The 16,469-nt window shown below is 39.1% G+C and overlaps 1 protein-coding gene across 8 annotated transcripts in view; it reads right to left on the bottom strand.

The window, feature by feature from the left end:
• The window catches only part of TFDP2 (transcription factor Dp-2), a 207,074-nt gene that overhangs the window by 143,418 nt on the left and 47,187 nt on the right, over positions 1–16,469 (bottom strand). For 7 of the 8 annotated variants that reach the window (XM_061419762.1, XM_061419737.1, XM_061419702.1 and 4 more), the window contains one exon: positions 5,069–5,171. In XM_061419762.1, coding sequence (XP_061275746.1) covers positions 5,069–5,095 — 27 coding nt within the window. In that variant the 5' untranslated portion in view covers positions 5,096–5,171. Of the gene's footprint in view, positions 1–5,068; positions 5,172–10,115; positions 10,223–16,469 lie in introns of those variants that run through there. The other variant, XM_061419711.1, reaches the window with a different exon arrangement.

The following is a 16,469-nucleotide window of genomic DNA, read 5'->3' as shown; positions in this document are numbered from 1 at the left end:
CAACAAAGCCTGTTCTCCACAACTACTGAGCCCACAAGCCACACACAACAAAGACCCAAGCACAGTCAAACAATAAATTAATTAAACTAAATAAAACACATACTGCTCACCCCCATTTTCGAGGCTCCCCATGATCTGGCACCTGCTCTCTGGCTTCACCTCCTACCACTTGTGTGGCTTAGTTACTCTGTCCCACTTTGTCAACTAGTCATCGGCTGCTCTCTGATCAATCGCACTTTCTCCTGCCTCTACCTGGAATGCTCTTTCCCCAGATACTCACATGGTTGACTCCTTCCTTCTGGATTGTGACTGAAGAGCATCTGTCTGTCTAAATGCCATTTCCTTAAAAAGGATGCTTCTGAATACCTTGTTGAAAGAGACCTCCACATTGCTATGCTTTCTCTCCTCTTACCCTGTTTTATTACTCTTCATAACAGGTATCATTAACATTACATATTTATCATCTCCTCTCACTACACTATAAATCCCAAGAAGGTAGGAGTCTGGAACAGTGCTGAACATATTTATTTGCTGCAGAAAGATGGGGAGGGGAAAGATGAGAATGATTGTTCATGGTGTTGTAAAATGAGATGATCCCTCTAGTGAGTATCTCAACAAAATATATTAAAAGGCCACAAAAATGTGCTTATCTATTTCAGAATGGCTAATGAACTTTCTCAGACATTCAGTTCAGTCACTCAGTCACGTCCGACTCTTTGTGACCCCATGAACTGCAGCACACCAGTCCTCCCTGTCCATCACCATCTCCCAGAGTTTACGCAAACTCATGTCCATCGAGTCGGTGATGCCATCCAGCCACCTCCTCGGTCGTTCCCTTCTCCTCCTGCCCCCAATCCCTCCCAGCATCAGAGTCTTTTCCAATGAGTCAACTCTTCACATGAGGTGGCCAAAGTATTGGAGTTTCAGCTTTAGCATCAGTCCTTCCAAAGAACACCCAGGACTGATCTCCTTTAGAATGGACTGGTTGGCTCTCCTTGCAGTCCAAGGGACTCTCAAGAGTCTTCTCCAACACCACAGTTCAAAAGCATCAATTCTTTGGCGCTCAGGTTTCTTCACAGTCCAATTCTCACATCCATACATGACCACTGGAAAAGCCATAGCCTTGACTAGATGGACCTCTGTTGGCAAAGTAATGTGTCTGCTTTTGAATATGCTATCTAGGTTGGTCATAACTTTCCTTCTAAGGAGTAAGCGTCTTTTAATTTCATGGCTGCAATCGCCATCTGCAGTGATTTTGGAGCCCAGAAAAATAAAGTCTGACACTGTTTCCACTGTTTCCTCATCTATTTGCCATGAAGTGATGGGACCAGATGCTGTGATCTTCATTTTCTGAATGTTGAGCTTTAAGCCAACTTTTTCACTCTCCTCTTTCACTTTCATCAAGAGGCTTTTTAGTTCCTCTTCACTTTCTGACATAAGGGTGGTGTCATCTGCATACCTGAGGTTATTGATATTTCTCCTGGCAATCTTGATTCCAGCTTGTGCTTCTTCCAGCCCAGCGTTTCTCATGATGTACTCTGAATAGAAGTTAAATAAGCAGGGGGACAATATACAGCCTTGATGTACTCCTTTTCCTATTTGGAACCAGTCTGTTGTTCCATGTCCAGTTCTAACTGTTGCTTCCTGACCTGCATACAGGTTTCTCAAGAGGCAGGTCAGGTGGTCTGGTATTCCCATCTCTTTCAGAATTTTCCACAGTTTATTGTGATCCACACAGTCAAAGGCTTTGGCATAGTCAATAAAGCAGACATACATGTTTTCTGGAACTCTTTTGCTTTTTCCATGATCCAGCAGACGTTGGTAATTTGATCTCTAGTTCCTCTGCCTTTTCTAAAACCAGCTTGAACATCTGGAAGTCCATGGTTCACAAACTGCTGAAGCCTGGCTTGGAGAATTTTGAGCATTATTTTACTAGCGTGTGAGATGAGTGCAATTGTGTGGTAGTTTGAGCATTCTTTGGCATTGCCTTTCTTTGGGATTGGAATAAAAACTGACCTTTTCCAGTCCTGTGGCCACTGCTGAGTTTTCCAAATTTGCTGGCATATTGAGTGTAGCACTTTCACAGCATCATCTTTCAGGATTTGAAATAATTCAACTGGAATTCAATCACCTCCACTAGCTTTGTTCATATTGATGCTTTTTAAGGCCCACTTGACTTCATATTCCAGGATGTCTGGCTCTAGATCAGTGATCACACCATCGTGATTATCTGGGTCGTGAAGATCTTTTTTGTACATTTCTTCTGTGTATTCTTGCTACCTCTTCTTAATATCTTCTGCTTCTGTTAGGTCCATACCATTTCTGTCCTTTATTGAGCCCATCTTTGCATGAAATGTTCCCTTGGTATCTCTAATTTTCTTGGAAAGATCTCTAGTCTTTCCCATTCTGTAGTTTTCCTCTATTTCTTTGCATTGATCACTGAAGAAGGCTTTCTTATCTCTTCTTGCTGTTCTTTGGAACTCTGCATTCAGATGCTTATATCTTTCCTTTTCTCCTTTGCTTTTCACTTCTCTTCTTTTCACAGCTATTTGTAAGGCCTCCTCAAACAGCCATTTTGCTTTTTTGCATTTCTTTTCCATGGGGATGGTCTTGATCCCTGTCTCCTGTACAATGTCATGAACCTCAGTCCATAGTTCATCTGGCACTCTTATCTTTCAGATCTAGTCCCTTAAATCTATTTCTCACCTCCACTGTATAATCATAAGGAATTTGATTTAGGTCATGGTCTAGTGGTTTTCCCTACTTTCTTCAATTTAAGTCTGAATTTGGCAATAAGGAGTTCATGATCTGAGCCACAGTCAGCTCCTGGTCTTGTTTTTGCTGACTGTATAGAGCTTCTCCATCTTTGGCTGCAAAGAATGTAATCAATCTGATTTCGGTGTTGACCATCTGGTGATGTCCATGTGTAGCGTCTTCTCTTGTGTTGTTGGAAGAGGGTGTTTTCTATGACCAGTGCATTCTCTTGGCAAAACTCTATTAGCCTTTGCCCTGTTTCATTCTGTATTCCAAGGCCAAGTTTGCCTGTTACCCCAGGTGTTTCTTGACTTCCTACTTTTGCATTCCAGTCCCCTATAATGAAAAGGACATCTTTTTTGGGTGTTAGTTCTAAAAGGTCTTGCAGGTCTTCATAGAACCGTTCCACTTCAGCTTCTTCAGTGTTACTGGTGGGGCATAGACTTGGATTACTGTGATACTGAATGGTTACTGTGAATTACCATGATATTGAATCAGACGTTCAGTCTACTTCAATTCTTTCCCTCTTCGTTCTGTCCAGTCTGAGGCCTAACCTCCCCATGTCCCCAATCAGGAGAGGGTCAGCTCATCAAACAGCCCTCTCCCCCAAGGATGCTGGAGCAGGAAGAGAAACGAACAGCATATACTCTTTGATGACATCCAAATACACAAAGAAAATAATGGGAGAATAACTGGTTCAAATGCTTTTTTACTTTAAGGAAACAACTTTTAATATAGCAAACTGTACGTATGGCTAGGAAGATTTAAAGGACCTCTTTAAGCCAAAATACACTTGTTAGTTGAATGATAGTCATCCTTTTGCTCAGGATAACTTTCACATTCTCTGTTTCCTGGAGGAGAGAAAAACAAGAAAAATTCCAATACACAGACTAAAACTTTGCTCTTCTTTCCCCCAAACAGCAACTAAACAAATAGATACAAGAGCCACAAATAGATACAAGATTAAGGCAGGTGACACCTGATAATTTATCCTAAAAAATTAATTATATGATAACAAAGCAAAGTCTGTATCTGCTTACAACTACTAGTGTGTGCTAAAAGCCAGATCAATAACTGGAAAGTAGATGTTAGTAATCAGAGTGGGTGTTTTTATTTTTTTGATGCTCTTTAGCCGTATAATGGATAGTATCCAGAAATATCTGTCTGGTTCACAAGATCTTTTTCCACAATAACACTTATCTCTGTGGTCATAACTAACCAAACTACTACTGGATATCAGACTACAGAGCTGTGCCAGAGGTCCTCCCCAAGGAGTTTGAAGTTAGAGCTGAAATAAGCAGACAGGATCTGTCAGGCTACCCACCTCCCTTCCTTCATACTTCTCTCTCTGTCTCTCTTTCTCTCAGCACGCTGATACTATAACAAGTAGATCGAGATGCTGACTGACTGTGAACTAAGGAAGATGCTTTGCAGAGAGACACAGAGTAATGCAGCTAATGCACAGAAACACACAGAGATGACACATGAAACCTAAATACTGCTTCAATTCCTGGTAGATTTCAAGTTTCTGGACCCTGATCTTTCTGAGGGTCTGCTCAATTTCTACGCTTGAATTCCTTGAGACATCCCCTTAACCTTAAAATAAATTCCCCTTTGGTTTAAGGTAGCCCAAGCTGGTTTCTGTTACCTGCAATCAGAGTCCAAACTAATAATCTGGGTATAGTAATTATAATAAGTTATTTCCACAGATGTTGTAGTATTTATTTTCTGGCATAATCCTTCCCCATAACTAGAAACAAATCCATTGGTATAATAACAATATAACTTGAAAGGAAGTAGATTCAGAAATGACAGTCTTAAACAAAAGAAGAAAAAAGAATAACTTCCCCAAAATAACTGAAGTCGGGAATCACCTCAAGGAGGACAGCAGGCTGCTTCTGAACAACATCTGATTGTACACATTTTTAAGGGTAAATTCAAAAGAAAAAACCTGAGCCAAAGAAAACAGTGATTTTTCTCAATAATGCCAAGTAACTCTCCAGAAAGCACCAAAGCAAATTTATTAACAGTACACAAAACAGGAGGGAGGTGGGAACATTTCTGGAGACAGCAATTTTGCAGCTGTTGAGTCGGAGCAACCTGGCAGCGGTTTGCAACAAGGCTACCGTGGCCGTGAGAGACGAGCTTCAACAGCGTTAAAGTTCACAGTCTCTTTCTTTGCAGAAACAAAAACAGATGATACATTGATGCCGGTAAACCGAATTGGGATTAGTCAAAATGGTGAAGAAAATGTACACAGGATAAAGTATAGCTTATTTTAAATACTTACATTTAAAAATTCACAAATACTTACATTTTTTGCCGTCATGTCAAACTGCATTCAATTTAAAATTCTGTAAAGCCATTAAAAAACAAATAAAAAAACTTCGTCTTCAATAATTCTTTAAAAGAATATCCTGTTAAAGAGAAAAAGAGGGAAGAGTAATGTAATAGTCATCATAATAATAAGCAACATTTATGTCATAATTATTATGTGATATTCACTGTTTTTTAATTACCTAAATTAATCCTCACAACAACACTACGAGATGTGGACCATTCTAACTGCCATTATCCAAATAAAACTTGCAATTTAGAGATGTTAAATAATTCAACCAAACCAACTCAGCTAAGAAGTGACAGAGCCTGGACTTTGAAATATTATACTATGCTGGTATAGATAATCCACTGAAAGCAATACCAGAGATTCTGGGAAAAATAGCCAATTCCAGCAATGGAGCAGGAAATGCACGAGATAAACCTAGAACACTTTGAGTATCTAAAGTAAGGAATGACAGAGACATATTAAAAGTATACAGGAGATGGCTTAGAGAGTCCACAACATCAAGGGACAACTTAAGCCAGTTTAAAGGGGCAGTTAAGCACCTAAGTACATACTAATAACAACACACTGTAACAGATTCTAAACCCAATGACTAAAATAATAATCCAAGAGTTCACATTTATAGAAACAGATTAACAAGGAAGGGAAACGTCTTCTTTGCAATACAATTCCAACTAATATGTACAAAGAAATGATGCAGTTAGAAAACCACCAATCTGTAAACACTGTGATATTAATGGATTCGGTAAGAATCATCAAAAGATGCTAAAATTATTAAATGAAATTTGGTGAGAAAAAGGATATTTATATAGTCTTGAAATATTGCCCTACAAGATACCTCTTACATCAAATTTTACAGTGAAGAAACCTGGCACATACCACTACAGCCAAGGTGACGAAAGCTACCTATGACCAATACCAGAATAAACCAGCATCGTGCATCTCCCCAGGCGCACTGTGACGGACACAGTATCACTTCTGAGGTATTTCATAAAATGTATAATCTAAATCTAACCATGAGGCGATGATGCTGACATGCAAATTAAGAGACATTCTATGAAACAATTGCCTGAGTTCTTAAAAATATTAGTTTATCACGAAAAACAGAGGAGAGCTAAAGAAACATTACAGATTTAAGACTAAAGTCATATGAAAATTACATGTAATGAATGATCCTGGACTGGGCTTTGAGTCACAAAAAATAACTGCTATGAAGACCATTATTGGGGCAACTGGAGAAAGCAAAACATGCTCTGCAGACTGGATAACTGTACTGTTTCATTTCCTGCTTCTGATCAGAGGATTGTGTTCTTTCTTTTTTTTAAGTGAATGGGCTTCCCTGGTGTCTCAGGCAGGAAAAGAATCCACCTGCAATGCAGAAGACCCAGGTTTGACCCCTGGGTTGGGAAGATCCCCTGGAGAAGGGACTAGGTAGCTATCCATTCCAGTATTCTTGTATGGAGAACCTCATGGACAGAGGAGTCTGGCGGGCTACAGTCCATGGAGTAGCAAAGAGTCGGACACAAATAAGTGATTACACTTTCACTTCTTCACTTTCCTCAACCTTAGGGAAAAATATACCAAAATATTTACTAGTGAAAGGGTATGCAGAAGAAACATACTTTCAAATGATTAATAAATGTATATAATTTGTATATATAGAGAGAGGGAGTGATAAAGCACGTGTGGCAAAATGCTGACTAACTAGTGATTCTAGGTCAGGGGTATTCAAAAGATCTTTGCCTATTTCTGCAACTTTTCTCTTATTTTAAAATTATTTCAAAATTAAAACTTTAATAGGACATTCAAAGTGAAGAATAAAACTTAACTTTAAAAAGATCATAAATAATAAGGGCTTAAAGCAATGGACAAAAAAGATCTTCATGACCAAGATAATCACGATGGTGTGATTATCTAGAGCCAGACATGCTGGAATGTGAAGTCAAGTGGGCCTTAGAAAGCATCACTGCGAACAAAGCTAGTGGAGGTGAAGGAATTCCAGTTGAGCTATTTCAAATCCTGAAAGATGATGCTGTGAAAGTGCTACACTCAATATGCCACCAAATTTGGAAAACTCAGCAGTGGCCACAGGACTGGAAAAGGTCAGTTTTCATTCCAATCCCAAAGAAAGGCAATGCCAAAGAATGCTCAAACTACCGCACAATTGCACTCATCTCACACGCTAGTAAAGTAATGCTCAAAATTCTCCAAGCCAGGCTTCAGCAATACGTGAACCGTGAACTTCCAGAAGTTCAAGCTGGTTTTAGAAAAGGCAGAGGAATGAGAGATCAAATTGCCAACATCCATTGGATCATGGAAAACGGAAGAGAGTTCCAGAAAAACATCTATTTCTGCTTTATTGACTATGCCAAAGCCTTTGACTGTGTGGATCACAATAAACTGTGGAAAATTCTGAAAGAGATGGGAATACCAGAACACCTGACCTGCCTCTTGAGAAACCTGTATGCAGGTCAGGAAGCAACAGTTAGAACTGGACATGGAACAACAGACTGGTTCCAAATAGGAAAAGGAGTTCGTCAAGGCTGTATATTGTCACCCTGCTTATTTAAGTTCTATGCAGAGTACGTCATGAGAAATGCTCGGCTGGAAGAAACACAAGCTGGAATCAAGATTGACGGGAGAAACATCAATAACCTCAGATATGCAGATGACACCACCCTTATGGCAGAAAGTGAAGAGGAAATAAAAAGCCTCTTGATGAAAGTGAAAGAGGAGAGTGAAAAAACTGGCTTAAAGCTCAACATTCAGAAAATGAAGATCATGGCATCTGGTCTGATCACTTCATGGCAAACAGATGGGGAAACAATGTCAGACTTTATTTTTTGGGGCTCCAAAATCACTGCAGATGATGATTGCAGCCATGAAATTAAAAGACGCTTACTCCTTGGAAAGAAAGTTATGACCAACCTAGACAGCATACTGAAAAGCAGAAATGTTACTTTGCCAACAAAGGTCTAGTCAAGGCTATGGTTTTTCCTGTGGTCATGTATGGATGTGAGAGTTGGACTGTGAAGAAAGCTGAGCACCGAAAAATTGATACTTTTGAACTGTGGTGTTGGAGAAGACTCTTGAGAGTCCCTTGGACTGCAAGGAGAGCCAACCAGTCCATTCTAAAGGAGATCAGTCCTGGGTGTTCTTTGGAAGGAATGATGCTAAAGCTGAAACTCCAATACTTTGGGCACCTCATGTGAAGAGTTGACTCACTGGAAAAGACTCTGATGCTGGGAGGCATTGGGGGCAGGAGGAAAAGGAGACGACAGAGGATGAGATGGTTGGATGGCATCACCGACTCGATGGACGTGAGTCTGAGTGAACTCCAGGAGTTGGTGATGGACAGGGAGGCCTGGCGTGCTGCAATTAATGGGGTCGCCAAGAGTCGGACACGACTGAGCGACTGAACTGAACTGAAAGCAATGGAGGCTCCAAACGTCTGCCTCACATGCTAGAATTTGAATCTACAAATAAAACTGTGGAGCAGGGGGTGGTGAGGAAACATTTTTACCTTTCACTAAAACAGTGTGATTTTTCAATGATAAAGAAAACATATATTTAAAAGCCCAAGACTGGAAGTACAGCTGTGATTTTTGCTTTCCCACTGTAGCAGCAGATTTGATCACAGCTACCATGAGTGAATATGAAAATCAAGTCCCTACACTGGAACTGTTTCACATTTATCAATTATCTGTTATATACTCTTCAGTGTTACAAATATGAGATAAATATTCCTGAAATCCCATCTCATTCACCAAACCAGCAATATGCCCAACTAAACTACTACCTTCTGTCTCCCTCCCAGATGGTTTGGCCATGACATTAATTCTGGTCAATGAAATATTAAGTAGTCATTGTTAGGCTGGGCTACCAGATTCAGCTAAATGCCCTTTTCCCCCCTCTCCCATTTCTTCATTTTCAGAGTATGGCTGTAATGGTTACAGCTCCTTGTCTCTGAGCATCTGCTTCCTTATTATACTCAGTGTTTCATTCGGGATTATATTTCCTAAGGACTGGGTTAGTCAGTGGCACTGTTACTCATGCAAACAACAAGAAATTAACAAGGTGTTATTATTTCAACACACAGTAACAAGAAGTGACCAATAAAAACACATCTTAGCTTCAGTAACTGAGCTTAATAAGACAAAACATAATTCTGTTTAGTATTCCCTTTGCATCTTCTCACCAGAGGTAAGCACAAACTGTAACTTCTAAATGTTACCTAAATGATAAATGTTTGAAATAGAGCCAAAGTACATGAGTATCTTAAGCACACTTATATTAACATCATTGTACTTCAATGTCTTCATCTACAAAAGAGTAGTAGCACAATACATCTACTTAATTAAATGAGTCAAGACGTGGAAAATAATTTGGACACTGCCTGGCCAAAGTACTCATTAACGTTAAGGAAAAAATGGCTCACTGACTTCTCATGACAAATTAAGGTTTCTTCTTCCAAAATAAATAATACATAATTCACACATAGTAGAAGTGATAAAGACCACAACATAAATCCAATTTCAAAGTGGGGGGAAAAAAGCATGTAATCGTGGTTAAAAAAAAAAACTCATCTAAAATTAACAAAGAGTCAGCAATTAACTTCATTCATTAATTTATCTACCTAGCCAACATTTGCTGAACATACACTATGAGCAAAATACTAATCCAGACACTAGAGAGTTCCTGATAGATGAAACAGTAAGCATAAACCTTCAAGTGTAATTTAAATTACATAAAATTACATTAAGATAAATGTTATAAAAAGACATGTGACTATGACAGAGATCTTCATTCAATTAAAAATGAAGAAGTATGCTGCACTGGCTTTGAGTGACCGCCTATAACCTTTCGATTTAAAAATAAACATTTCTAAGAATCTTTAAAACTTTTTGTCTTTTTTTCTACACTGTCTTTAATCTAAATGTTATTTGCAACATATGACTTAAACCAAGGGCCTAGAAAGTAAATAAACACAGCACGGAATGTTTCAACAGACAGCTACCTTGGCAGTACTGGCGACTGTCAAAGATTAAACCAGTCATGTGCACTGATGCATTATGCTTCATCCAGACTCAACAACTGTACACTTCTTCCTGTCACCATGTTCTCCTGTTGGTTAAAAAAATAAGTCGGATTTCTTCTTCCAGCTTCATGAGCACATTATGTCAAGCTCAAAAAGTCAATGTCAGTGACCTCACCATCTGCCATGATCTCTTGTCAGACTCAGACAATGCAACTCCCACAGATGGTCTCAAAAAGGAAGCCCCTTTCCTTTCCAATCACAACTTAGCAGCTGTGGGTACAAAGCCTTTTAAATTGGTACAACATTAATCAAAATAGAAGGAGGAAAGCAAAAATAATTATGAATACATTTACTGAACTAACATCTCTTGAATCGAGATTTGCAGACTTTCTAACACTGCTGAAAAGGATGTTCCTAAAAATTAAAATTTCAGCAAAACAAGCTGAAAAGAAGACAAAGCATACTTAAATGGGAAATGGTAGTAATTTTAAATATATGCTCATGTTTCAAAGTTTGGAAAATATACACAACAATAAAACAGGTAACAAATAGCAGCTATAATTCCATCTCTGAAATCTAACTACAGAGTTGCTTTTGATGCAACTCTCTTCAGTATTCTCTCTTTCTGCACTCGAACTTTTGATAAAGGGGATTAATTAGAAGATACTTTCACAGGAAGTGACAGTATACAACTTTTTTCTTAGGTGATGAGCCTATCTAAGTGATTCACATATATTCTCTCACTCAATTCATACTGCAACTCTATCAGATAAATGTCTACTGTTCACATTTTACAAATGGCAAAACTAAGCTTTAAAAAGCTGAATTAATTTGCCCAGTTAACCAGCTGTGCAAACGGCAATGCCAGAATACCAACCCAGGATCTCAGCCCAGTGGACATAGTCTAAACTACTATGCTACTTTATAAAATATATTTTACCTTGAAAACATGACAAAATAAGTAATTATCACAATAAATCCATATAAAGAAGGATAACTTACTTTACCAAAATAATTCTTTTCATACAAGACAAATCATACGTCACTGGGTCAAGTTCTTCCCCTTTTTTAAAGGTTCTATTTCTAAATTTCAATATGAAATCTACAATCCTTTATTCTTCTGAATAGGTAGTAAACTTCCTCCCTTTTACAGCCATATAATATTCCTTTACGTTGTGTACGCTGTAACTTATACCACCAGTCCTCTGCTGGTGGGCAATTAGATTTCCTACATTTTTATACTGGTGACAACGATCACACTGTAATGACTCGGTCCTCAGTGCCTCATCTGCTCACTTCATCAGCTTTGTGCTGAACCACTTTCCCACACCCTTCTCTCATCTACGTCCACTGGCCTTCCTGTCTGTTCCTCAAAGGCATGCTTCTCCTGTCTCTGAGCCTCTGCCTGCTGTTCTCGCTGCCTGGAGTTTTTCCCAGGCATTAACAGAAGACTCTTGAGAGTCCCTTGAACTACAAGGAAATCCAACCAATCCATTCTAAAGGAGATCAGCCCTGGGATTTCTTTGGAAGGAATGATGCTAAGGCTGAAACTCCAGTACTTTGGCCACCTCATGTGAAGAGTTGACTCATTGGAAAAGACTCTGATGCTGGGAGGGATTGGGGGCAGGAGGAGGAGGGGACAACAGAGGATGAGATGGCATCACTGACTCGACGGACGTTGAGTATGAGTGAACTCCGGGAGTTGGTGATGGACAGGGAGGCCTGGCGTGCTGCGATTCATGGGGTCGCAAAAGGCGGACACGACTGAGCGACCAAACTGAACTGAATTGAAGTCTCCTTCCTTCAGATCTCTCAAATGTCACTTTCTCTGGGCAACTGTAATTCTCCCACTACAGAGACTGGGTTAGGGGTCTCTACTTAATAATGCTCCCCTACTTTCTCCTTTCCAAGGACACATCTGGTTGTCATTATCTATTTATTTGTGTGATAATCAGATTGTGGGCCATCTCTACAACTAAAGGGTGAATCACATGAGGGCAGGGACCCTCTGTCTTTTCACTTATCATACATCCAGTGTCTGACACCTGGTTGGAACCCAAGAAATATTTGTTTTGTGTTTGCTTTTTAAGTAATATTCTACCCAGTGCTCTGTGGTGATCTAAATGGGAATGAAATCTAAAAAAGAGAGGAGATACACACACACACACACACACACACACACACACATATGGCTGATTCACTTTGCTGTACAGCAGAAAACAACACAACATTGTAAAGCAACTATACACCAATAAAAATTAACAATAAAAGAATAGTAAGTTTCAAAAAAGTAATAGTCATTAAATTATGTACTTGGTATTTTATTTATTTTCATGCTTATAAAAATATGGTAATCTCATTTAGTATGATCTGGCAGCAGAAAATGGGAAGACACAAACGCTGAGCGTGTTCACACATCCAGAAGAGCAGAATGTTGGTCACTCTCCTATCATGAAGTGTTTTGGGGTTGGCATTATACCTGTGTTCACTAATTCCAAAAAATGCTATGGGAAAAGTTTTTATAATAGAATGTATTTAATTTCACTGGTGTTGAAGGTGAAAAGAACAGTAGCCAAGAGGGAAATTTAAAAACAATTATTTACTAAAAGCTGCTCTTCTAAGGAACCATCAACATCTTACACTTAAAAAAAAAAAAAAGATAATTGTTTTAATGCTCATTATTCACTTTTTAAACTGGGGTATGGTTGCGTTACAATGTTGTGTTAGTCTCCTCTGCACAACAGAGTGAACCAGCTATATGTACACACACATCTTTCCCTCTTGGACCTCCCTCACAACCCGCATCATTGCTCATTCTTTTAATTGAAAAAAAAAATTCTGTCTGGGTGTACATAAGCTTTTACCCAGGACTCTCCACAACGGTAAAAACTAGTTAACACTACAAGCAATCAATAACAACTTTTAACAGCTTCTACATAAGTGCAGGGAAATACTGAATAGTGTTATCTGAGCACTACTCATTTGGTTCACTTATTCAACAAATACTGACAGCCTGCTGCATGTCAAACAATAGGCTGAGCATTAAAGATGCTTCGAGAAACAGTGACGGTCTCTGCCTTCATGGAGCCTACATTTTAACTCTAAAGGCAGACATTCAGCAATGAACTCCTCAATTAACTATGTGATGACAATATACTATAAGCAGTGCTACAGACGCAAAGGTGCAAAGGAAGCATGAACACTAAGGGTCTGGAACCCTGGTGGTTTTAGGGAAGATTCCTCTGAGGAAGTTTGAACTAAGCTCAACAACAAATGGAACAAACCAATGGCAGAGAAGGGGACTCACAGGCAGAGGGTGCAAACATTACCGGAAAATGCTCAGAGGAAGAAAAACACATGGCTAGTTCAAGGAGCTGAAGGAAGACCTATGTACCTGAAAACAAAGGGCAAGACGGAACAAGATGGAGAGATACGGCTGGAAGCCCAATCATGCAGGATATTACTTTTTATTTCCTTTTTAATTAAATTAGTGGGAGGCCAGACTTCCATGGTGGTTAAGAATTCACCTGCCAATGCTGGGGACACGGGGTCAACCCCTGGTCTGGGAGGGTCCCAAATCCTGCAGAGCAACTAAGCATGTGTTCCGCAACAAGAGAAGCCACTGCAGTGAAAAGCCTGTGCACTAGAACTGAAGAGTGGCCCCCGCTCACAGCAACTAGAGAAAGCCAAGCAGAGCAACAAAGACCCAGCGCAGGCTAAAATAAATAAACATAAACATAAATTAATGGAAGCCTTGGGAAAATTGTAAGAGCTAAAACATCTGAACCAGGGATATTATGTTACATTTACTAAAGATTAAGTAAAAATTATGTGCTTTCTAATTTTTATAAACCGGCAATATCACATACGACAATCTGTAATTCTTTGGAAACCGAAATACTCATTTCTTGACTACGCCTGGTAAGTATATATTCATCATCCACAATTCAATTATCTAACAAGCACCTTATTCTGCTGGAGTAAAACTCAAAGTTCAGAAAGAAGCAAAAAAAAGCCCACTGCTCTCAAATTAGCTTTTACGAACCTAGTAACTCAAGGACATAGGCCTTGCTTCACCTGCTTGATTTTATTTAACATAAAATTCCTACGAAATTTGCTTATCTCAATTTTCAGGCTTCAAGCCAACTATACTCGGTAGAAAGGATGCACGTAACAGGCACAAATGGGCTAGGCCTATAGACAAGTACATTAAGTAACTGACAGCTGGCAGATTAATAGTAAGGAAAAGTAGACATATTATTACATTTTGACAAGTAAATTCACTGAAACAGAATCCCTTCCTCATTCCCTGGCAAAACTGAATTAATGATATGTTCTTATCTGGAAGCTTGTAAGCTTCCACAATAAAACCGAAGGGATACTTTTGTTTCAAATATTTTCACAGGTAACATTTATTATTTGTTCTTAATTACTGAAAACAGAAGTCTAAGAAAACTTATTTCTGCCCTGTCCAAAGAAGCAACATCAGAGATTACCCAAATTTAGAACAACATCACATTTCAAGATCCTGCCAAAAATCTAATAGAAAGGCTCTTTAATCAAGTGGTGTACTAGCCAAATTTTAAAACATTATTCAGTTTATGCACAATGACTGCATGGATTAGATCCATGTTACCAATATGCTCTTTAGCAAAGCCCTGTTTTCAGATAACTGTAGCTCCAGATAAGTAATACAACTGTTAATATGTATCCTTAACTTGATACATCACAATACGCTAGATAAGGTTTTAAAACATCATTTGGGAATTCATGTAATTTACATATACAGTATTGTACAAAAAACTATTTCAGCATAAAACGTTCAACTCACCCAAGAGACCAATAAGAAAAGAAAAATGGAGCCAAACAAAAAGAAGCAACTGGTGAAGAAAACAGCACAGTTTCTAAACCTTTTTAAGTTTTTCTTACGTGTATTTGTGCTGATTCCCCTAAAAAACACAATGTTTTTTCCTAAATGTTTACCAATCCCATTTTACTTTATCTTTTGGCCATGACATGGCATGATCTTAGTTCCTCAACCTACTGGCATTAGGGTGAGCCCTAACCCAATATGACTCTTGTTCTTAAAAGAGAAAAGATAAAAGACATGACAGGAAGTTGGCCAGATGAAGAGAGAGGTAAAGACTGGATGCATGCTGTCACAGTTAGAAATGCCCGGGAGACCAGAAGCTGAAAAAGGCAAGGAAGGCGCCTTCCTTTGGCATCAGAGGGAGGGTGGTCCCGCTACCACCTCGACATCTAGTGTGCAGAACAGTGAGAGAATCAATTCCTGTTGCTATAAGCCACCCAGTGTGAGGCACTTTTTCATGGCAGCCCTAAAAAACTAATAGGTTTTACGCGTTTACCGGTGTAGTCATTCCTAGAATTTTTGTTTGGTTGGTTTTAGGGATTTTTTAATCTGATTTTTATTCTGGCTCTCCGTATCATCCAAGCTTTTTGTACATATGGATTTCTTTTGATTAATTTTATATAGCACGATATAACTGAATTTTCTCTTTAAAAAAAAAAAAAAAAATTTGTTTTTTGTTGGCTGCACCCAGCTTAGTTGCACTATGTGGGATCTAGTTCCCTGACCCCAACCCCCTGCACTGGGAGCACAGAGGAACCCTGCAGATCCCCTGCATTAACCACCGGACCACGAGGGAAGTCCCTGAATTCTCTTTCTGTCTGTAGTAGTTTTTCAGTTGACTCTTCTGGGTTTTTCAGATATACAACCATTTGAAAATAGGGACTGTTTCAAGTCTGCACAACAACAGAATAAGCCATCGCTCTCTCAGAGTAGAAATCTCTCCCTCAACTTCCCACACAGATATAAAATAAACAAGGAGAATAAATAAAACCACAACAGAACCCATGCCTCAACCTTAACATTACCAGAAGACAGAGATCACAAAAATATTCAAATTACCTATAAGTAGAGGGAAAAAAGGAATAAATTCCATAAGAAATCCAACTGCCTACCTTCTGCAAGCCTGTGGATGCAGAGAGTGAGTAAGAGGAGGTGAAAAAGAATCCATGAAAAACAGCACACTCGACCAGGCGACTTAGAGGAAGCACAAACAAAATGACCCCAAGGAAGAGTAAAACAGTAAAAGCAAACATAGTGAACACAAGTTAGGACTTGATAGTTCATAGCCCTAGTGATGTGGAAGTATCTAGAAACTTCTGGATCAACTGCGGTACCCTCTGAGAAACCGCTTCTGGAGGAGTATTAGGTATATAGATGCAAAAGAAGAGATGGTATCTCTTGGAGACAAGGAAATGAGTGGGAAGACAGGAGTAACAGGCAGGAAATTAAGGACCCTGCAGAAA

The sequence above is a fragment of the Bos javanicus genome, chromosome 1, assembly GCF_032452875.1.
Source record: "Bos javanicus breed banteng chromosome 1, ARS-OSU_banteng_1.0, whole genome shotgun sequence".
NCBI classification, from domain to species: Eukaryota; Metazoa; Chordata; class Mammalia; order Artiodactyla; family Bovidae; genus Bos; species Bos javanicus.
The sequence above is the reverse complement of the archived record's forward strand: the minus strand, read 5'-3'. Positions and strand labels throughout refer to the sequence as shown.